The sequence below is a fragment of the Arctopsyche grandis genome, chromosome 2, assembly GCF_051622035.1.
Source record: "Arctopsyche grandis isolate Sample6627 chromosome 2, ASM5162203v2, whole genome shotgun sequence".
NCBI lineage: Eukaryota > Metazoa > Arthropoda > Insecta > Trichoptera > Hydropsychidae > Arctopsyche > Arctopsyche grandis.
In genome coordinates, this window is record NC_135356.1 from 27,728,294 (window position 1) to 27,743,189 (window position 14,896).

At 32.1% G+C, this 14,896-nt stretch overlaps 1 protein-coding gene across 1 annotated transcript in view; it reads right to left on the reverse strand.

Moving 5' to 3' along the window:
- Nucleotides 1-5,415: 5,415 nt before the first annotated feature.
- mfr (ferlin family C2 domain-containing myoferlin misfire) overlaps nucleotides 5,416-14,896 on the reverse strand; it is a 143,842-nt gene continuing 134,361 nt past the window's right edge. The window contains exons 18-27 of the mRNA XM_077445072.1: nucleotides 13,668-13,820; nucleotides 13,402-13,602; nucleotides 12,046-13,335; nucleotides 11,832-11,966; nucleotides 10,266-10,708; nucleotides 9,516-9,823; nucleotides 9,146-9,344; nucleotides 7,640-7,878; nucleotides 7,009-7,288; nucleotides 5,416-5,834 (exon numbers count right to left, since the gene is read on the reverse strand). Of these exons, the coding sequence (XP_077301198.1) occupies nucleotides 5,654-5,834; nucleotides 7,009-7,288; nucleotides 7,640-7,878; nucleotides 9,146-9,344; nucleotides 9,516-9,823; nucleotides 10,266-10,708; nucleotides 11,832-11,966; nucleotides 12,046-13,335; nucleotides 13,402-13,602; nucleotides 13,668-13,820 (3,429 nt within the window). The 3' untranslated portion in view covers nucleotides 5,416-5,653. The remainder of the gene's footprint in view (nucleotides 5,835-7,008; nucleotides 7,289-7,639; nucleotides 7,879-9,145; nucleotides 9,345-9,515; nucleotides 9,824-10,265; nucleotides 10,709-11,831; nucleotides 11,967-12,045; nucleotides 13,336-13,401; nucleotides 13,603-13,667; nucleotides 13,821-14,896) is intronic.

Below are 14,896 nucleotides of genomic sequence, written 5' to 3' on the forward strand. Positions count from 1 at the left end.
CCTTCTATATAAGATTGTCAGACACAAATTATGGATGAAATGATGTTAAAACATTCTGGTCCTCGTGAACTACAGTACTCTCATTTAAAAATATAGTCGAACCAGTCTTTTGCATATACATACATACCTTTCGTCAATGGACTGCATTAAAATGTGGACATAGTGAAGCCATAGGTACTATAACAGCGTAATTGAACATCTCAGTTCTTGCGAAAACAGCCCTTGGTTTACATCATAGCACAATGCTTACTTGAGGAACAAACGCCAAAACATACATATACATATGTTTGTACATACACGGAAAATATTACATTCATTTTACATAAACATACATGTACATTTATTAATTAAGTCATGCAAACATTGATAGTGAGGCTGTCTTTTTAGTGTTTATATTTTGGTAGGTGTAAGTTTGGCTTGTGACTGTTCATCGATTAAATTGTACTTAACTTATGCTATAATTGAAATTAGCATAAGTTCACTTTTCTTCAATTCGAGAAATATTATATTAAATGTTTTGCGTTCAATATTTAAAAATACTGGTGGCCTGTAATACGTTTATTCTGCTTTACCCAGGTTCTGGATATATCGAATTGAAATAAGTGATTACAATTTGTGAACTTAATCAAACAGAAATAGTGTTTTTGGAACTGTAAATTGAACTTTCAAATATAACAGCTCATATACATATGTATTATATTATATTAACCATTTCCCGCCCACTTTTGTGTTATACTTAAACCGATTATGAAATTACGACACCTTTTCTTATTATTGACAATTAGTTGATTACACTTTTTACTTAGTTTTTTTTTAATAATTATTCAAGCTGAAATCATATTTTGGAAAATAAATTATACCCTAATAAAAGTCAATTATCCCAGTCTCCCACCCAATACCAACAAATTATTAATATAATACATTTATATGTATTTGTTTTTATGTAATTGAGAAATGTAAAATTTCCATTTTTAAAAAATCAAAAATAAACGTATAATTTGCCGTTAAATCGTCATAATATGCCAAACTTACAATCTCCGATTAAATATGAGCATTCAGATAAACATCGACATTGATTAATATATAGTTTAGTATTAAAAATTGATTAACCAATCATGCATGCATTTAACATATAATAATATAAACATTTATTGTTGGCACAACATCTAGATATTGAAGATTAAATGTAAACATATTTGATAAACAGTTATACACTTAACATTGAACAATATTCATATAATTAACTACGATTAACTTAAATATATAAGCGTTTGTTCCCCCAACTTAATAGAAAACAATTTACAGAATTTTACATTTTTATAAAAAGTCAATAGATTAAATGTAATAATTGTATAAAAAGGAATACGCTCATTAAACATGTGGTCTGTATCAGCATTTATGATCGTAACTACATATATGTGCATACATATATAACCATTGAAGTATAATGTATAGAATAGTCATTCCTAACAAAAGTATCGCTTAAAGGCTAACCATCGAAGAGAGACACGGAAAGTCAGAAGAGAGACAAAAGAGTGAGGAAAAAAAATCCGTGGATGTGATCGTCCCTTATCGTCCTTTGACCTTGAATTAGTGAATATTTGATAACCAAATTATCTTTTTTCGCAATGTAATAGACTCTAATTTTAACAAAATTTTCAATGGTTGCGCGAATTAACTGTAATCTATGGTTTTGTATAGCAGGCTAATCTACATAGTCCACCCAAATTCCGGAAGTTGCTAAGAGACTTATTTTCTTTGTGGTTTTCGTTAAAATGGTTATTTTTTAGTGAACGTAGAAACTCTGTAGCGTCGTCAAGAATTTAAAAATTTCATTTTTATTCCCTGTTTATACCAAAGATGTCCTAAATTTCGAGAATTTAATATGTCAAACAGATCGTTCATTTTTTGAATAAATTTACAGGTGGCTTCAGAATTTTTAAATACAGGCATTTTTAAATACAGAATTTTTAAATACAGGATTCAAATGTGTTCCTAACTAACTTGATCATATGGCAAGCATCCAGAAATACTGCCACATTTCTTCCTGTAGAAGGATGTCTAAATGTTGAATTTACATTATTTATGTCGTCAATTTTGCAACCGAGAAGTTTCATCGTGGAAATGTTGGTACGGCAACCATCATTAGTTTTAAAAAAGAATACGGTGTACGGCCCTGTTTTTCAATGAGTGAGGCTGGTCCGAACATCTATACGCACGTGCATCTACATATAAGCACGGCCTGGGCTGAGATGTTCGGACTTTGTCGAACTAATACTACCACAAAATTTCACTAGTAGAGCCTATTTCAAAAAGATCCTACGCTACAGAGTTTAACGAACAACTGAGCAAAACAGCCGATATTGTGGCAACATTTTTGGAAGCAAAGAGCGCTTCTACCCATTCTACTTCAATGTTTATAACTTAAGATTTTTTATGTTACGTTAATATTAGAATTTAAAATTTTTAGAATTACCGCATATTAGACTGACTCGCATTTAAAAGTTGCGAATAAATCTATGTATAATATATTAATATAATGTATGTATATGTAGATTAATAATAGGTTCAAAAAATCAATGTGATACAGACCTAATTTACTTAAATAATAGTGATACACATATGTATATGTGCATATGTTGTGATTCTAAAAGATTTTGCGTCTGATATTTAATTATATTCTATGAAAACGACATTTAGCAAAAATACAATTTTGAAAATAAGATGATTCAATCTTACTCTCAAAATGATACTTATATTATCAGATAGTATATACAACTTATGTCATATTTTAGAACTACACATATGTATGTATGTTTTCGACGTGCTTGCTTTTAGAATCACGTCATAGGTTTACCTTAATTAAGAAGCGATGAGTGCTGATACATTTAACACGCCTGTTGACTAAAAGGTAAGGGGACGAGACGTGTCATTATACCCACAGGAGAATTTTTGATGTTTTTATTTTTACAATATAGCAGGTGGAAATATCAGGAGAACGTGGAAGTTACTTTCGGGGAGAGTTTTAAATTGATAATTACAACCCTGCAATGTTCAATATTTTTTTCCAAGACGATTATTATCGTTTGTTATATGTATGTATTTACTATCTATAAATTCGGTTTATTATTATACGTGATAGCCGAACAATAAAAATCAATACGTTTAACAACAGCAATTAGATTATTTAATAAAATATAAACTAATATCATGTGTACTATTATATATTCAATATTGAAAAGATTGAAGTTCCGTCGTTGTTCATAATCTGACCATTTTGTGAGTACAAACTTATTTGCCAAATTTCAGATATCAATATCTCCCGAAGGTGACTCATATAAAATAATAAAAGAGAAATGCCAATCAATATTTTATAATCAACACAAAGAAGTATTGTGGAGATGAACGAAATACTATTTACGGCTAAAAATCTACTTTAGATACTTTGTCAGGTACTACATTTCATGATGAGAAATGTTGTGACTCTTGAATAACCACTCAATGATTCTATAACGAGTACTGATAATGTCAAACATACACAGCACACCATATATGTACATATATATATATATATATATATATATATATATATATATATATATATATATATATATATATATATATATATATATATATATATATATATATATATATATATATATATATATATATATATATATATATATATATATATATATATATATATATATATATATATATATTATGCATATTTAATTGATTCAAATGTATGCAAGTATTATAATTTTGATATACAATGATGATCTTTTATGCATGCATCCTTTTCAGCACTCAGGCTAGTCCACCGAGGATATAATTTAAATAAAAACAAGGTAATGTTGTTGTCTTTTCCATTACAAAGTAATACATTTTTGATTTCAACAGTTGCTGGTTTGAAATCGGCTGGTGATCTCGCAGCTCTCGAGTTAGATATCTATAAACTACTTTACCATTCCCCACCCTCATATATATGTATATTATATACATATGTTAAAAGAAAACCGAGTATAAATATTACCGAGCCTTTCTCTTTTCATCCCCCCAAGTTTTATTTAATTAACAAGTGTAATATAAAGTGAATAAAATTAAATGATTATTTTTCCTTTTAAACCCATTTTGATTTTAAATAATAATACGCGTGAATTCACAAGTGTGAAATCGAAGTCCGAATAAATCGCATTTATTTTATAATTTATGTGACTATTAATACATAGGGCTCGTATCTGAAGATATTTTAGTTTTTTTCTCATATTTGAATCAAACTGTGGATAGAGCTGATTTTGTACAAATTCGTTACACCAAATCCTTACATTGTATTAGTAAGTATAATTTTAAGTTAACGATTTATGTCAGCTCAGTATACATCGCCCTGTACTGGTATGAAAGAGATATTTAAAAATTAGCCCATTCGTATAATGCGATTCAAATCGAAAAAATATAAATTTTTTAAAAATATAAAGTCTGAAACGAAAATAGTACTTGTGAGTAAATTACTTGTACATGTAGAATGAATATGAAGCCGGAAACAAAACACGTGAAATTAAATTATTTAAGAAATTCTACGTTTTGACCTTTTCTAGTAAGTTTAAAATCACTTTTAGTGCAAAAATAAATCACTATTACTAAATGAAATGAAAATATGTCCCAAAAAAATGCCGAATTTGCCAACCGCCCTGCCAAAATTAAAACCCAACCTAACCCAATTTTTAAAATCAATTTACTTCGAAATAATCAAATTATTAAATAATTATCATCCCACCCAAATTTGAATGGAAATATCCCACTTGTTCACCTAAAATGAAATCTTCAAAAAGTACGCCTACGTTCTAAGTTCTGCTAATTTTTTAAGTAAAGTAATCACACAAGAATAAAAATCAATTTGAAATCGAAATATGCAATATCTTTATTGTATATGCGTTATAAAATAATAATGACCGAACGATATCGCAATGTTGTCAAATTCATATTCAATTTCCTAGGTAAAGTAATATAACAAAATTAAATTGCACAAAAATGGACGATACATTTATTATTATAAAAAATATACATGTAAAGTCCCTAAAAATCTCAATTTCTTCAACCATCCTCTCATTCACCCATTATTTTTATATAACTACATATGTACATATGTATATACATAAATGTAGATTTATACTACATAAGCTTAAACGTTTCATTAAGTAATTTAAAAAAATGCTCAAATATTTCTCCTGTGTATGATTTGTAATAAATTTTGGGATATTTGGATAGTGTACACGTATACATAGTGTAATCAAGTCAACAGTCCCCATATAATAGAAATAGTTTTTGTTGACTAATGACTTAAACTGATATTGTATTTGGCCTTACATGTTTTTCATTATTTGAACCGAATCTCATTTTCCCTTTTTTTCTTTCGGAACAAAAAACGTTATCAATGTGTCAGCTACCTCAACGCATTCTATGAAACATTAAACATTAAACATCAAAGCCTCCTTCTTTTTGATAAGAAGAAGAAGAAGACTAACAACACATAGTATCGTATATGTCTGTACATATTAACATATGTAAACTATAGCGTCTATAGTGCATCACATGGCAATGGCACGTTTGTCGCAATAATACTAGAGCCAATTTGTAAAAAAAAACACCTTTTTTAAGCACCCAGAAAACGTTTGACCGAATATCCGGGAATTGCATAGAAAAACAACAGGAATAAAATGGTCATTCCGAATATGGCGATCGCTTTCAGAATTTTCCATTTGTAGTTGTGCCATACGATGTATCGTATGGACTTCAGAGGATTCATGATCCACATGAAAGATGCATCCGGTCGACTGAAACCAATTTTGTTTTTTTACGACATTTAACACATAATAAACAATCAAAGCATGCACTTTGAAAGCGGGACACTGACTCGCTTTCTACGATATACATATAATATATAATGAGGCTTGTAAAAAGAGTGTTTTCTCAGCTTACGAGATTACACCCCGACACACGATTTTATTAAGTTTGTTCTTGTAGTACCTATGTACATATATCTTCACGATTTTTTTCTTTTACGATAAATAGTTCATAGAAATAAGTTATATTTATATCAGAGCCGTGTGAATCCCTTTCTTGAATTAAATTCCTTTGATTATTTAATGAATTTAATTTGACACAAAACTATAAAAATATGAAGGATATGTATATAAAGTTTTCTTGATAATAACCCCCGTATCAGCTGAAAGATCTTTCAGTGAACTTAAGATAGTTACAAAAGGTTATTTCAGATCTTCAATGATCATAGCCCAACTCTAAGATTTATGTAAATTGAATTTTCGACAATTTTGCCTCCTTGAAAGGAAGAACGATAAATTTGTGATATAAAAAAGCTTTGAAATTCTATTCATTTCGATAATCATTTTCCTCTCAAGTTGCGTCGTTTTAAATTCCAATAAATACTTATTATTGTATTTTTTTAGTTAATCGTTAATTTTAATGTATGTACATATGTATATACATTTATGTAAAATAATTTTTTGCATTTACATTTGTCAAACACATATAATACATTGTTTTTTTCTTGACAATATAACATACATACGTACATATGTACATACATATATCATCTACAGAACTAACGAAAATTGTATAATCTATATATTATGTATAAAAAGTTTAAATTGATTTTAAGGGGGGGGCGCCGAATTCAAACTTTTGCCACAGGGGCAACTTTTTCTTCGCGGGGCTCTGATTTATATCACGACTTGACATAACATAATTAGTTGTTACTGGTTTTTTTCCGAATTTTGATATTTTCACATTATAATAGACTGCAAAAAGCAATTACCTATTCATGTAATTAATAAAAGTTGAATCTATTTGTTTCCGATGACAGACAGTTTTATTGACTATTTGTATATAAGTGTGTTTATTGAATGACAGTTTTATTGACTATTTGTGTGTGTTTATAAATGTATAAAATTTGTCAATGTCCCCTTTTCAAAATTAAAGCTAGCTTACTTTGGTCTGTCGAGAGGGTCTGGTTCATTTCTTCCCATTCCGGCCGGGTAGTTTTCTGCCTCTTCTTTGGTCATGAGATGAAATTCAGCCTCCACTTTACCGGTTAACTTCAGCTCGTCGTTGTCATTTTTTATGTGGAACGGCCACCATCCTTTGACTCGCCTCTGTTTGAATATGTTCACCATGGGTACCGAGCCGTCCGTCTTGAGCATGTCGAGTGTGCATAGCTTGGAAGATTTTGCACCTCGAGGGAAGCGATTCAGATCCAAAGTCATCGCTCCTAGATGCAACAAAATTTGATTCTAATATCGCCAATGGTATAACAAAATTATATGTCTATATATGTACATATATAATATACACATATATATATATATATATATATATATATATATATATATATATATATATATATATATATATATATATATATATATATATATATATATATATATATATATATATATATATATATATATATATATAAAATAAAAACAAAATCGAAGCGAACTAATCGCAAGCAGAAATTTTCGCTGCAAATGCGCACCGCAGAAAATTTTGAAAAATCGCTGCAACTTACATTTGTCCATATATGTACATGTAAAATAAGGATAAGAAATGTACATCTTACCTAGAAAATCGTCAGCGGAAAAGTGATCAGCGTCCCATACTTGAAGTTCCAGCCTCGCCGGAATCTTAGACTTGGTTTCGTCCCACGAAAACAGCGACTCTTTGCGAGATATCACGATCTTCTTCTCGGCAACGAGATAGTCAAACGGGTATATGAATCTCCAATTGAAGTTGCCTTCGCCTGTCAAAGATCTGTAGTGGATGTCTGTGCTTTGGCAGTCTTCTTGTCCCTTCAGCCAACTAGAAAGAAAATTATTACATTAAAAAAAACTGATAAAATCAACTTACATACACACATATGTACACACATCGATTTTGAAAAACATATAAATTTATGTTAGGGTTAAATGATTTGCGAAAAATGAGATGAACATGTATGTATGAGATGAACATACATCAATTTTGAATATTAAACATTAAAGTCAGAATAAAAGGAAAAGGGAGATTCGTCAATTAGAGAAATAATCATATTCTAAGTAAATTGAGAAATTATTTAACCCTTTAGATGCTGACCAATGCCGATCGGCAACAAGCCCATCAGCCTGAAATACGCCTATCGGCGTTGTTTTTTTGATTACGTAAAAAATAAACAAGAATACTACCCGCGAAGCCTTTCCAGGTAGCATTGAAAAAAAATGCATTGAATATGAGTCGTGTAATCCGTGTCAATGTTTATAAAGACTGGTTGACACTGGAATTTCGGAATTTATAATCATAGCAGAACTTCTCGATGGAAATCCCTAACTGCTGATTATTTTAGATTGTGGCTTGGCATTTAGATTGTGAGCATTACATTTTAACAACAATGAAAATACATTCATTAATAGACTTCTTTTGTTTATTTTATATTGTTGCAAGATAAGAGAGTCCAAGCACACCTTTACAAAACTCGAAATCCTCGGCGATAATTATATTGGGTGGTGATCTAGAGTTTTTATACCTGCTTTCTATTGGATTTCTAAATAATTCTAGTTGGAAATGTTGGCGAAATTTTCATTGTGGCAAGCCTTGAAGTAAAAGAATCAAATGCCAAGTGAATGAAATATTAAATAATAATATCTAAATCCTAAATTAATACAGTTAAATTTTAAATAAAGCACACTATTTGTTTTCATCAAAACTATTCCACAAAAAAAATATGTATGTATTATTAAGTTTTTTAAAGGTTTTATTAAACTCTCGACAAAATGTCAACCTACTTGTAAAATGTTTAATTTGATCTGTAAAGTGTTCAATTTGAAGTGTAAAATGTTAAATTTGATTTGTAAAATGTTCAATTTGGAGTATAAAACCTGTATATGTATTCGCTGCTGCATCCAAACCTATATTGTACATACATATGGATTATTATTTGAACATTCATACAAATATAAAAAAAATTAACGCGCAACTCGACTAATAAATATACCAATTATAAATATACACTTCTTCAAGATGGATAAGACTTAATGATAATGCGTACGATTCATAAAAATGATATCTTATGGTAAAAGATAAGTAATCATACCCTTTAACGTATATATCAGACATTTTTTCTCCGCTAAAAAAGGCATCGTCTTCAAGAACGACATCATCCGTATTCCAAATGATGACTCTTAATTCATAAGATTCGGGCTTCCTCGGAGATATGTCGATCGGTGGTCCAGGAGGCGGCAGATCCATTGGAAACATATCAACCCACATTTCTAATTTTCCACGTTCGATGCCTGTAACAAAAACCATTAATTTAAACACAATCAAAATTGGGTACTTCCGCTCATTCCATATAACAAGACAGAAGGCGAAGGGTTTTCAGCTTCGAGGAGAATATTCGAACCCTGGTCTTTTGTCTACTGCTCGGCTAATTGGAATAGAGAATAGTAATAATAGACTCTTACCAGGTTTGTCCGGATTATAGAGCGGTCTGGTTTCGATGTGCTCTGGAACCAGATGACAACCTACTCTGGTTACTTCGTTCCAGCGATGCAAGACGGACAAAGCCAATTTCTCCTCGAATTCCCTAGATCTTCCAGCTGCTGCGCTCCAACTCAACGTGCTGTCTTCTTCGGCGCTCATTTCGAAGAGTTTTTTGCCTATTCTAAGCCTGTAGGAATCGTAGATAGGTGGGTTGATTTTGGAATCTTTGCAAAGTTTTGCCAATATCTGGGTCGGCCTCATGGGGTCCCTCCACTTATTGTATCCGTGCCTGGGTAAAAATATGTATATATTGTATAAAATAGATGATGATACGGAACATATAAATATCAAATCTGGGAAGCAAACTTGTATGCTTTGCTACATTGTAAACTTTAAAAATTGAACGCAACGATACTAATTTGATTAATTTAACTTTACGACCAATGGGTCATAAAATTTATATCCCATTTTGGATTAGGACTTTAACGAAAGACTTGTTCAAATTAGATCCTTCAAACATCTCATATTCTATACACATACAGCATTCGAATAGCCAATGTATATTTAGAATATTAAATTGGGAAACCCAATTGATCGATAAGGTGTTAGCCATCTTGGCAAATATACGAGTAAAAAGGTTGTTAAATATACAAAATGCTTAAGTGGGACATAAGGAATTTGGAGTAGAATGATGCAGATCTTTGAATCTTGATTCAAAAGTTTATACTTACTCTTCGTAGTGTCTCGACAAACCGCAAGTGGCTCGATGTTTGCTGTAGAACCTATTTTCCAAATCAATCTTGGTTTCTCCTATGACGTCGTCGGATCCCACCAGATCCCAGTCCTGGATCTTTACCGTCAGCATCGCATCTCTGGGGAATGTGGCTTCGATTTCGAAACACTTTCCGAAGACTGGGTTGAGTTGTTTTGATATGTAGTTGTCTTTATCGCTGATTTTCTTCGAGCCCAGCTGCAGGACTATGTAAGGATCTGCCTTCCCGTTCAAATCCATGGGATGTAAATCGTTTGCTTTCACAATATACACTCGGACCAGAACTCGAATAGGCTCGTTCGATGGCATGTTTTGAAACACGCCGAACTGTGGGTCGAAGCCTAAGGCAGCTCGATCTTCAGCCAACAGGTTTGTCGGCCAGCGATATACTTTGATGGCTCCCTGTAATGTTCGATTCAGTGTTATGGAAATTAGTTAAAATAAAATTGACGTAGTTAGGATTTTAAAATAGTTATACATTTGAGATTATTCTTACTAATGATACTAATAAGCTGGTTGGTCAGTTCGAAATATTCGTGATAAATTTTGAATCAGTCAATTAACATAAAGGTCTCAATACTTCAAACATACATACATATATATTTTATTATACATCAATTAATCAATCACACTCGTCTAACAGAATGCTCCAAAGCAACGAGTGTGTGAAACAGATTAAGAATGGAAGAAAGTATATGAAAATACAAGTAAAAATACATAAATAGAAGAAAAGAAATAGAGAAAAATAAATAAACATGACATAAAAATTCTGCTAAACTGCTAAAACTAACTGAACTGTTCCAAGTGGTCGTGACCTCCGTAACCGAGGAAGTAGTGCAGCAAATGACAAGAGATGTGACAAATGTCAATGGCATCATCCAGTGAATTTAAGAAACGAGGGCCACGAGGAATGGGATAATTGAAATAAGCCACAGTTTTTGCCAAAGGAGTGTGAAAAAGGGGACGATGGTGGGTCCATATCAAACTCTTCGGAGCATAAAGGCCCAACTCCGCCAGAATAGACGGGCAGGAGATAAAACCTCTAAATATGGAAAACAATAACTTGATGAATAGCAACACTCCTCCTGTGCACAAGAAAAGTGTAGCCGACCATAGCCATGACGAATCGTGAAGGAAATAAATATGGGTAAATTCCATATTGCTCCTTATATATAAGGCAGCCGAAGAAAGCGTCTTTGGATAAGTTCAAATATGTACCTATACATATACATATGTACCAAAATTAAATATGATATCAATGAATCTTTGTAAAACAGTAACTCTGCACAAGAAATTTTAAGCTAAACGGACGAATTCAGGTCAAACCTTGTAGTTTTAATATTTAAATTCTAAAATAACTAAATTCTATTAAAAGTTATATGTCTTTTGTATTATTTTGATTGTTATATTTTCTTACAATAATACACAATTGACCCCGTGGCCTAGTCAGTCTGCAGTATTATGTTTACTAGATATTTACATATACGAAAGTTAGTATGAAGTCCTGTAAATTGATCATAATAACCTTAAATGAACCGACGATTCTATTCTCATCTTCTATGTCTTCTTCTGTCTTCTTCCCTCTATAAAGGTCGAATGTAAATAACCAGTCTTTGAATTCTTCGAATTCACTCTGAGACTCTAGTTCACCGGGGTAGATCTAAAAAAGATTTTTATTGAAAAATTACAAAATCAATGAAATATCATTTAATTGTACAATAAATAAGCATAGTTCTTACTTTGCAAATTCCAGACTTGTTTATGGTCTTGTATTTGTCGTGAAGTGGGCTAAAGCTTGTCCCCGCTTTAGAAGTGCTGGCGACCGCCCTTTGCTTATTTTTCTTATCATCATTATTTTTCATTTTTTGTAGATCTTGCTTTGCTTCCTTACCCCCTTCTATGGCCTTGTCGACGGATGCAAAATACTTCGACCACCAATCTTTGGAGCTTTCCTCGTCGTCGTCCTCTTCCTCTCCCCTAGTCTTCATTTTTTTATATCTGATCTTCGCAATTTTTGTATTAGTTCCGTACATCAATGGATTGTTTTTGAAGAGCAATGGACAGTTTTCTTTTTCCACCTCTATTTGTACTTTTGTCTCGGTGATACCGAAGTCAAAAAGATCCCCATCCAAATCGCACTTATGCAGCAAAGACTGTCTACGCTCTTCTGCCTCCATTTCTTTGGCAGTTTGGAATGTGTGCATGTAATTGTGGATTGAATTTATTGTATGCGTACCCACCAGAGTGTATCTGCCAAAACTTCTGCAGTCGACAACTCTTATTGTGAGCGGTGGTCTATACAGCTCCTGTTCGGGAAGTTCGACGTCTAGGAATTTCACGGAGCAACCGAAGTTCGAGTTCTTTTGGGCGTTCTGTATTACTGACGAATAAAGTGCATCGCCACTGCACTCTATATATACTTTCGGTTTGTCTACAGCTAGAAAATGTACTCGTTTCAAATCGCGAAGTCCCCAAAATAAGACCTCAATTCTATAGTTGGCTAGAGTGGGTCTTATGTCTTCTGGAACTGGAATAACATCAGTTCCTTCGAGTGCTGGCGATAAAGGCAATACACCAGGTGGTTGTCCAGGTTCTCCAAAATCTCCTCGGTCTATTTCTAATAGTTCAAAAGTTGCTAGAAGTTCGCCTGCGTGGTTCAGTCCACGAGTTATCTCATACCATTCCAAAGAAGGAGGAAATAATGGTTTTACGTAAGGATCGTCGATTGATTTGACTATAGGCTTAGCCATAGCTCTGCCTATGAACTCGGATTTGCCCATTTGATCCTGATCAAATATTTCAATTATGATAATGGGTGGATCTAATTTGATATGATCCATCGATCCATATAATGTTATGTCACTGAACACAAACGATTGGTCCCAAGTAGGGCTCAGAGTCGCGTCGATAACTCTAGTCGTCTTGCAGTATTCAGCTACGATCACACGTGCAAATGGATCAGATAGGCCGGAAGCATCCGACCCTATCAAAGACCTGGCTTGGTAGATGTACGCTCTCAATTGGAAATTCTAAAAAAAAGTCAAAATATAGTACAAGTTTTCAACACAAATTTTAAACAAATAAAATCCACTCACATGTTTCTCCACGTAGCAGAGATCGGTTGGGGGATTAACTTCAAGTCTTTCTATAGACAAGATTTCTCTGCATATTTGATACCCACCAGGCAATCCGTCTATGTGAAAAGGTTTATGTTCTTTTAATCCGAGCCAGATGTATATGAAAAGTTTGGTCGGGATCATCCATCCGCTAGATCCGTCAGCTTTTTTACCAGGCAGCTGAAAAAACGCACGTCAAATGTGTTTTCCAAAATTTTGCACATATTTGTCTGTGATCGACTTACCCTTAAGAACATAGTGTGGGGCTTTCCACACAGCTTTCCTCTTTCTTCTTCAATTGTAGAATATATAAAATGTCTGGCAAGCACCCTTTGGTATGCTAACCTTTTGCCGCCACTGATAGCCCAAATCACCACATCTGGAAGGGTACCTTGTGGCTGTAATACGAAAAATATAAAATTGTTATTGTAATTATTGTACAAACAATACTTTTATTTTTCCATTTGAGAACTAAATTCTGATAACAGCATCAGACTGTCAAAAATAGTTTTGAAGGTCAAAAATATCAAAGGGACGCAATGTCCTGTTGAAATCGGAAAATCGTGATATTATTCAATCTGTAATAATTTCCGTTAAAAGCGCTGTTATCGGGTTGTATGAGCACTAGAATCATTTTATAAAAACGATATGATTTATTTATTTTAAAAAATTGACTCAAAACATTCAAACATTGGTAGGTATTAGCGGTATGCTCGTTGGTTTAAAAAAAGTATGATATAAGGTTGGTGTTTGGAATCAGATTTAGGAAATGTTGATGCTATTTTGTTGTGAATCTTTTCATTGTAAATCCACAAAGACTTTATTTATAAAGGGAAGTTTAACTAATTCCGTGAATAATATTTAAAAAATGCAAGAAAACGTATTTGCATGTAAAATTTTTATAAATGTTTTGCGTTTAATATTCTGTGACAATATGAATTTTCTTTAATGGTAAACTAGTTAAAAATTTCATTTGAAATTCTCGCGTACAGTGGAAAATTTCTTGATAACGTTTATAAAGTCAATTTACCCAAGATATTAAAAATAATTTGCATGAAATATGCAAGGATGCTACTATTATTATTTTTCAATAAAATAAAATAAATAAATACAATATAAGCACTACACTAGTGGTTTCCAAACTTATTGCTACTAGGCTTCTCTTTTGAAAAAATCTAATCTTGGTGCCTCCCCGCCCTTCTTTATTTCATAAAATAATAAACACATTTTTAAATGATAAGAATATGTTAGTAAAATAATAATTGACATAAAAATACTATTTTATTTTTATTTGGGCTATATTCAATTTGACGTAAGTACATTTCAAAATCAATTTAGCGTAACAATATACTATGTTGGTAAAAATACTTCAATTTGTATTTGCCATAATGCCTTTATTATACATACATACATACATACTCGTACATGTTTGCGACTCGTATTATAAATCGAAAAGAGCGACTTTACTTCGATA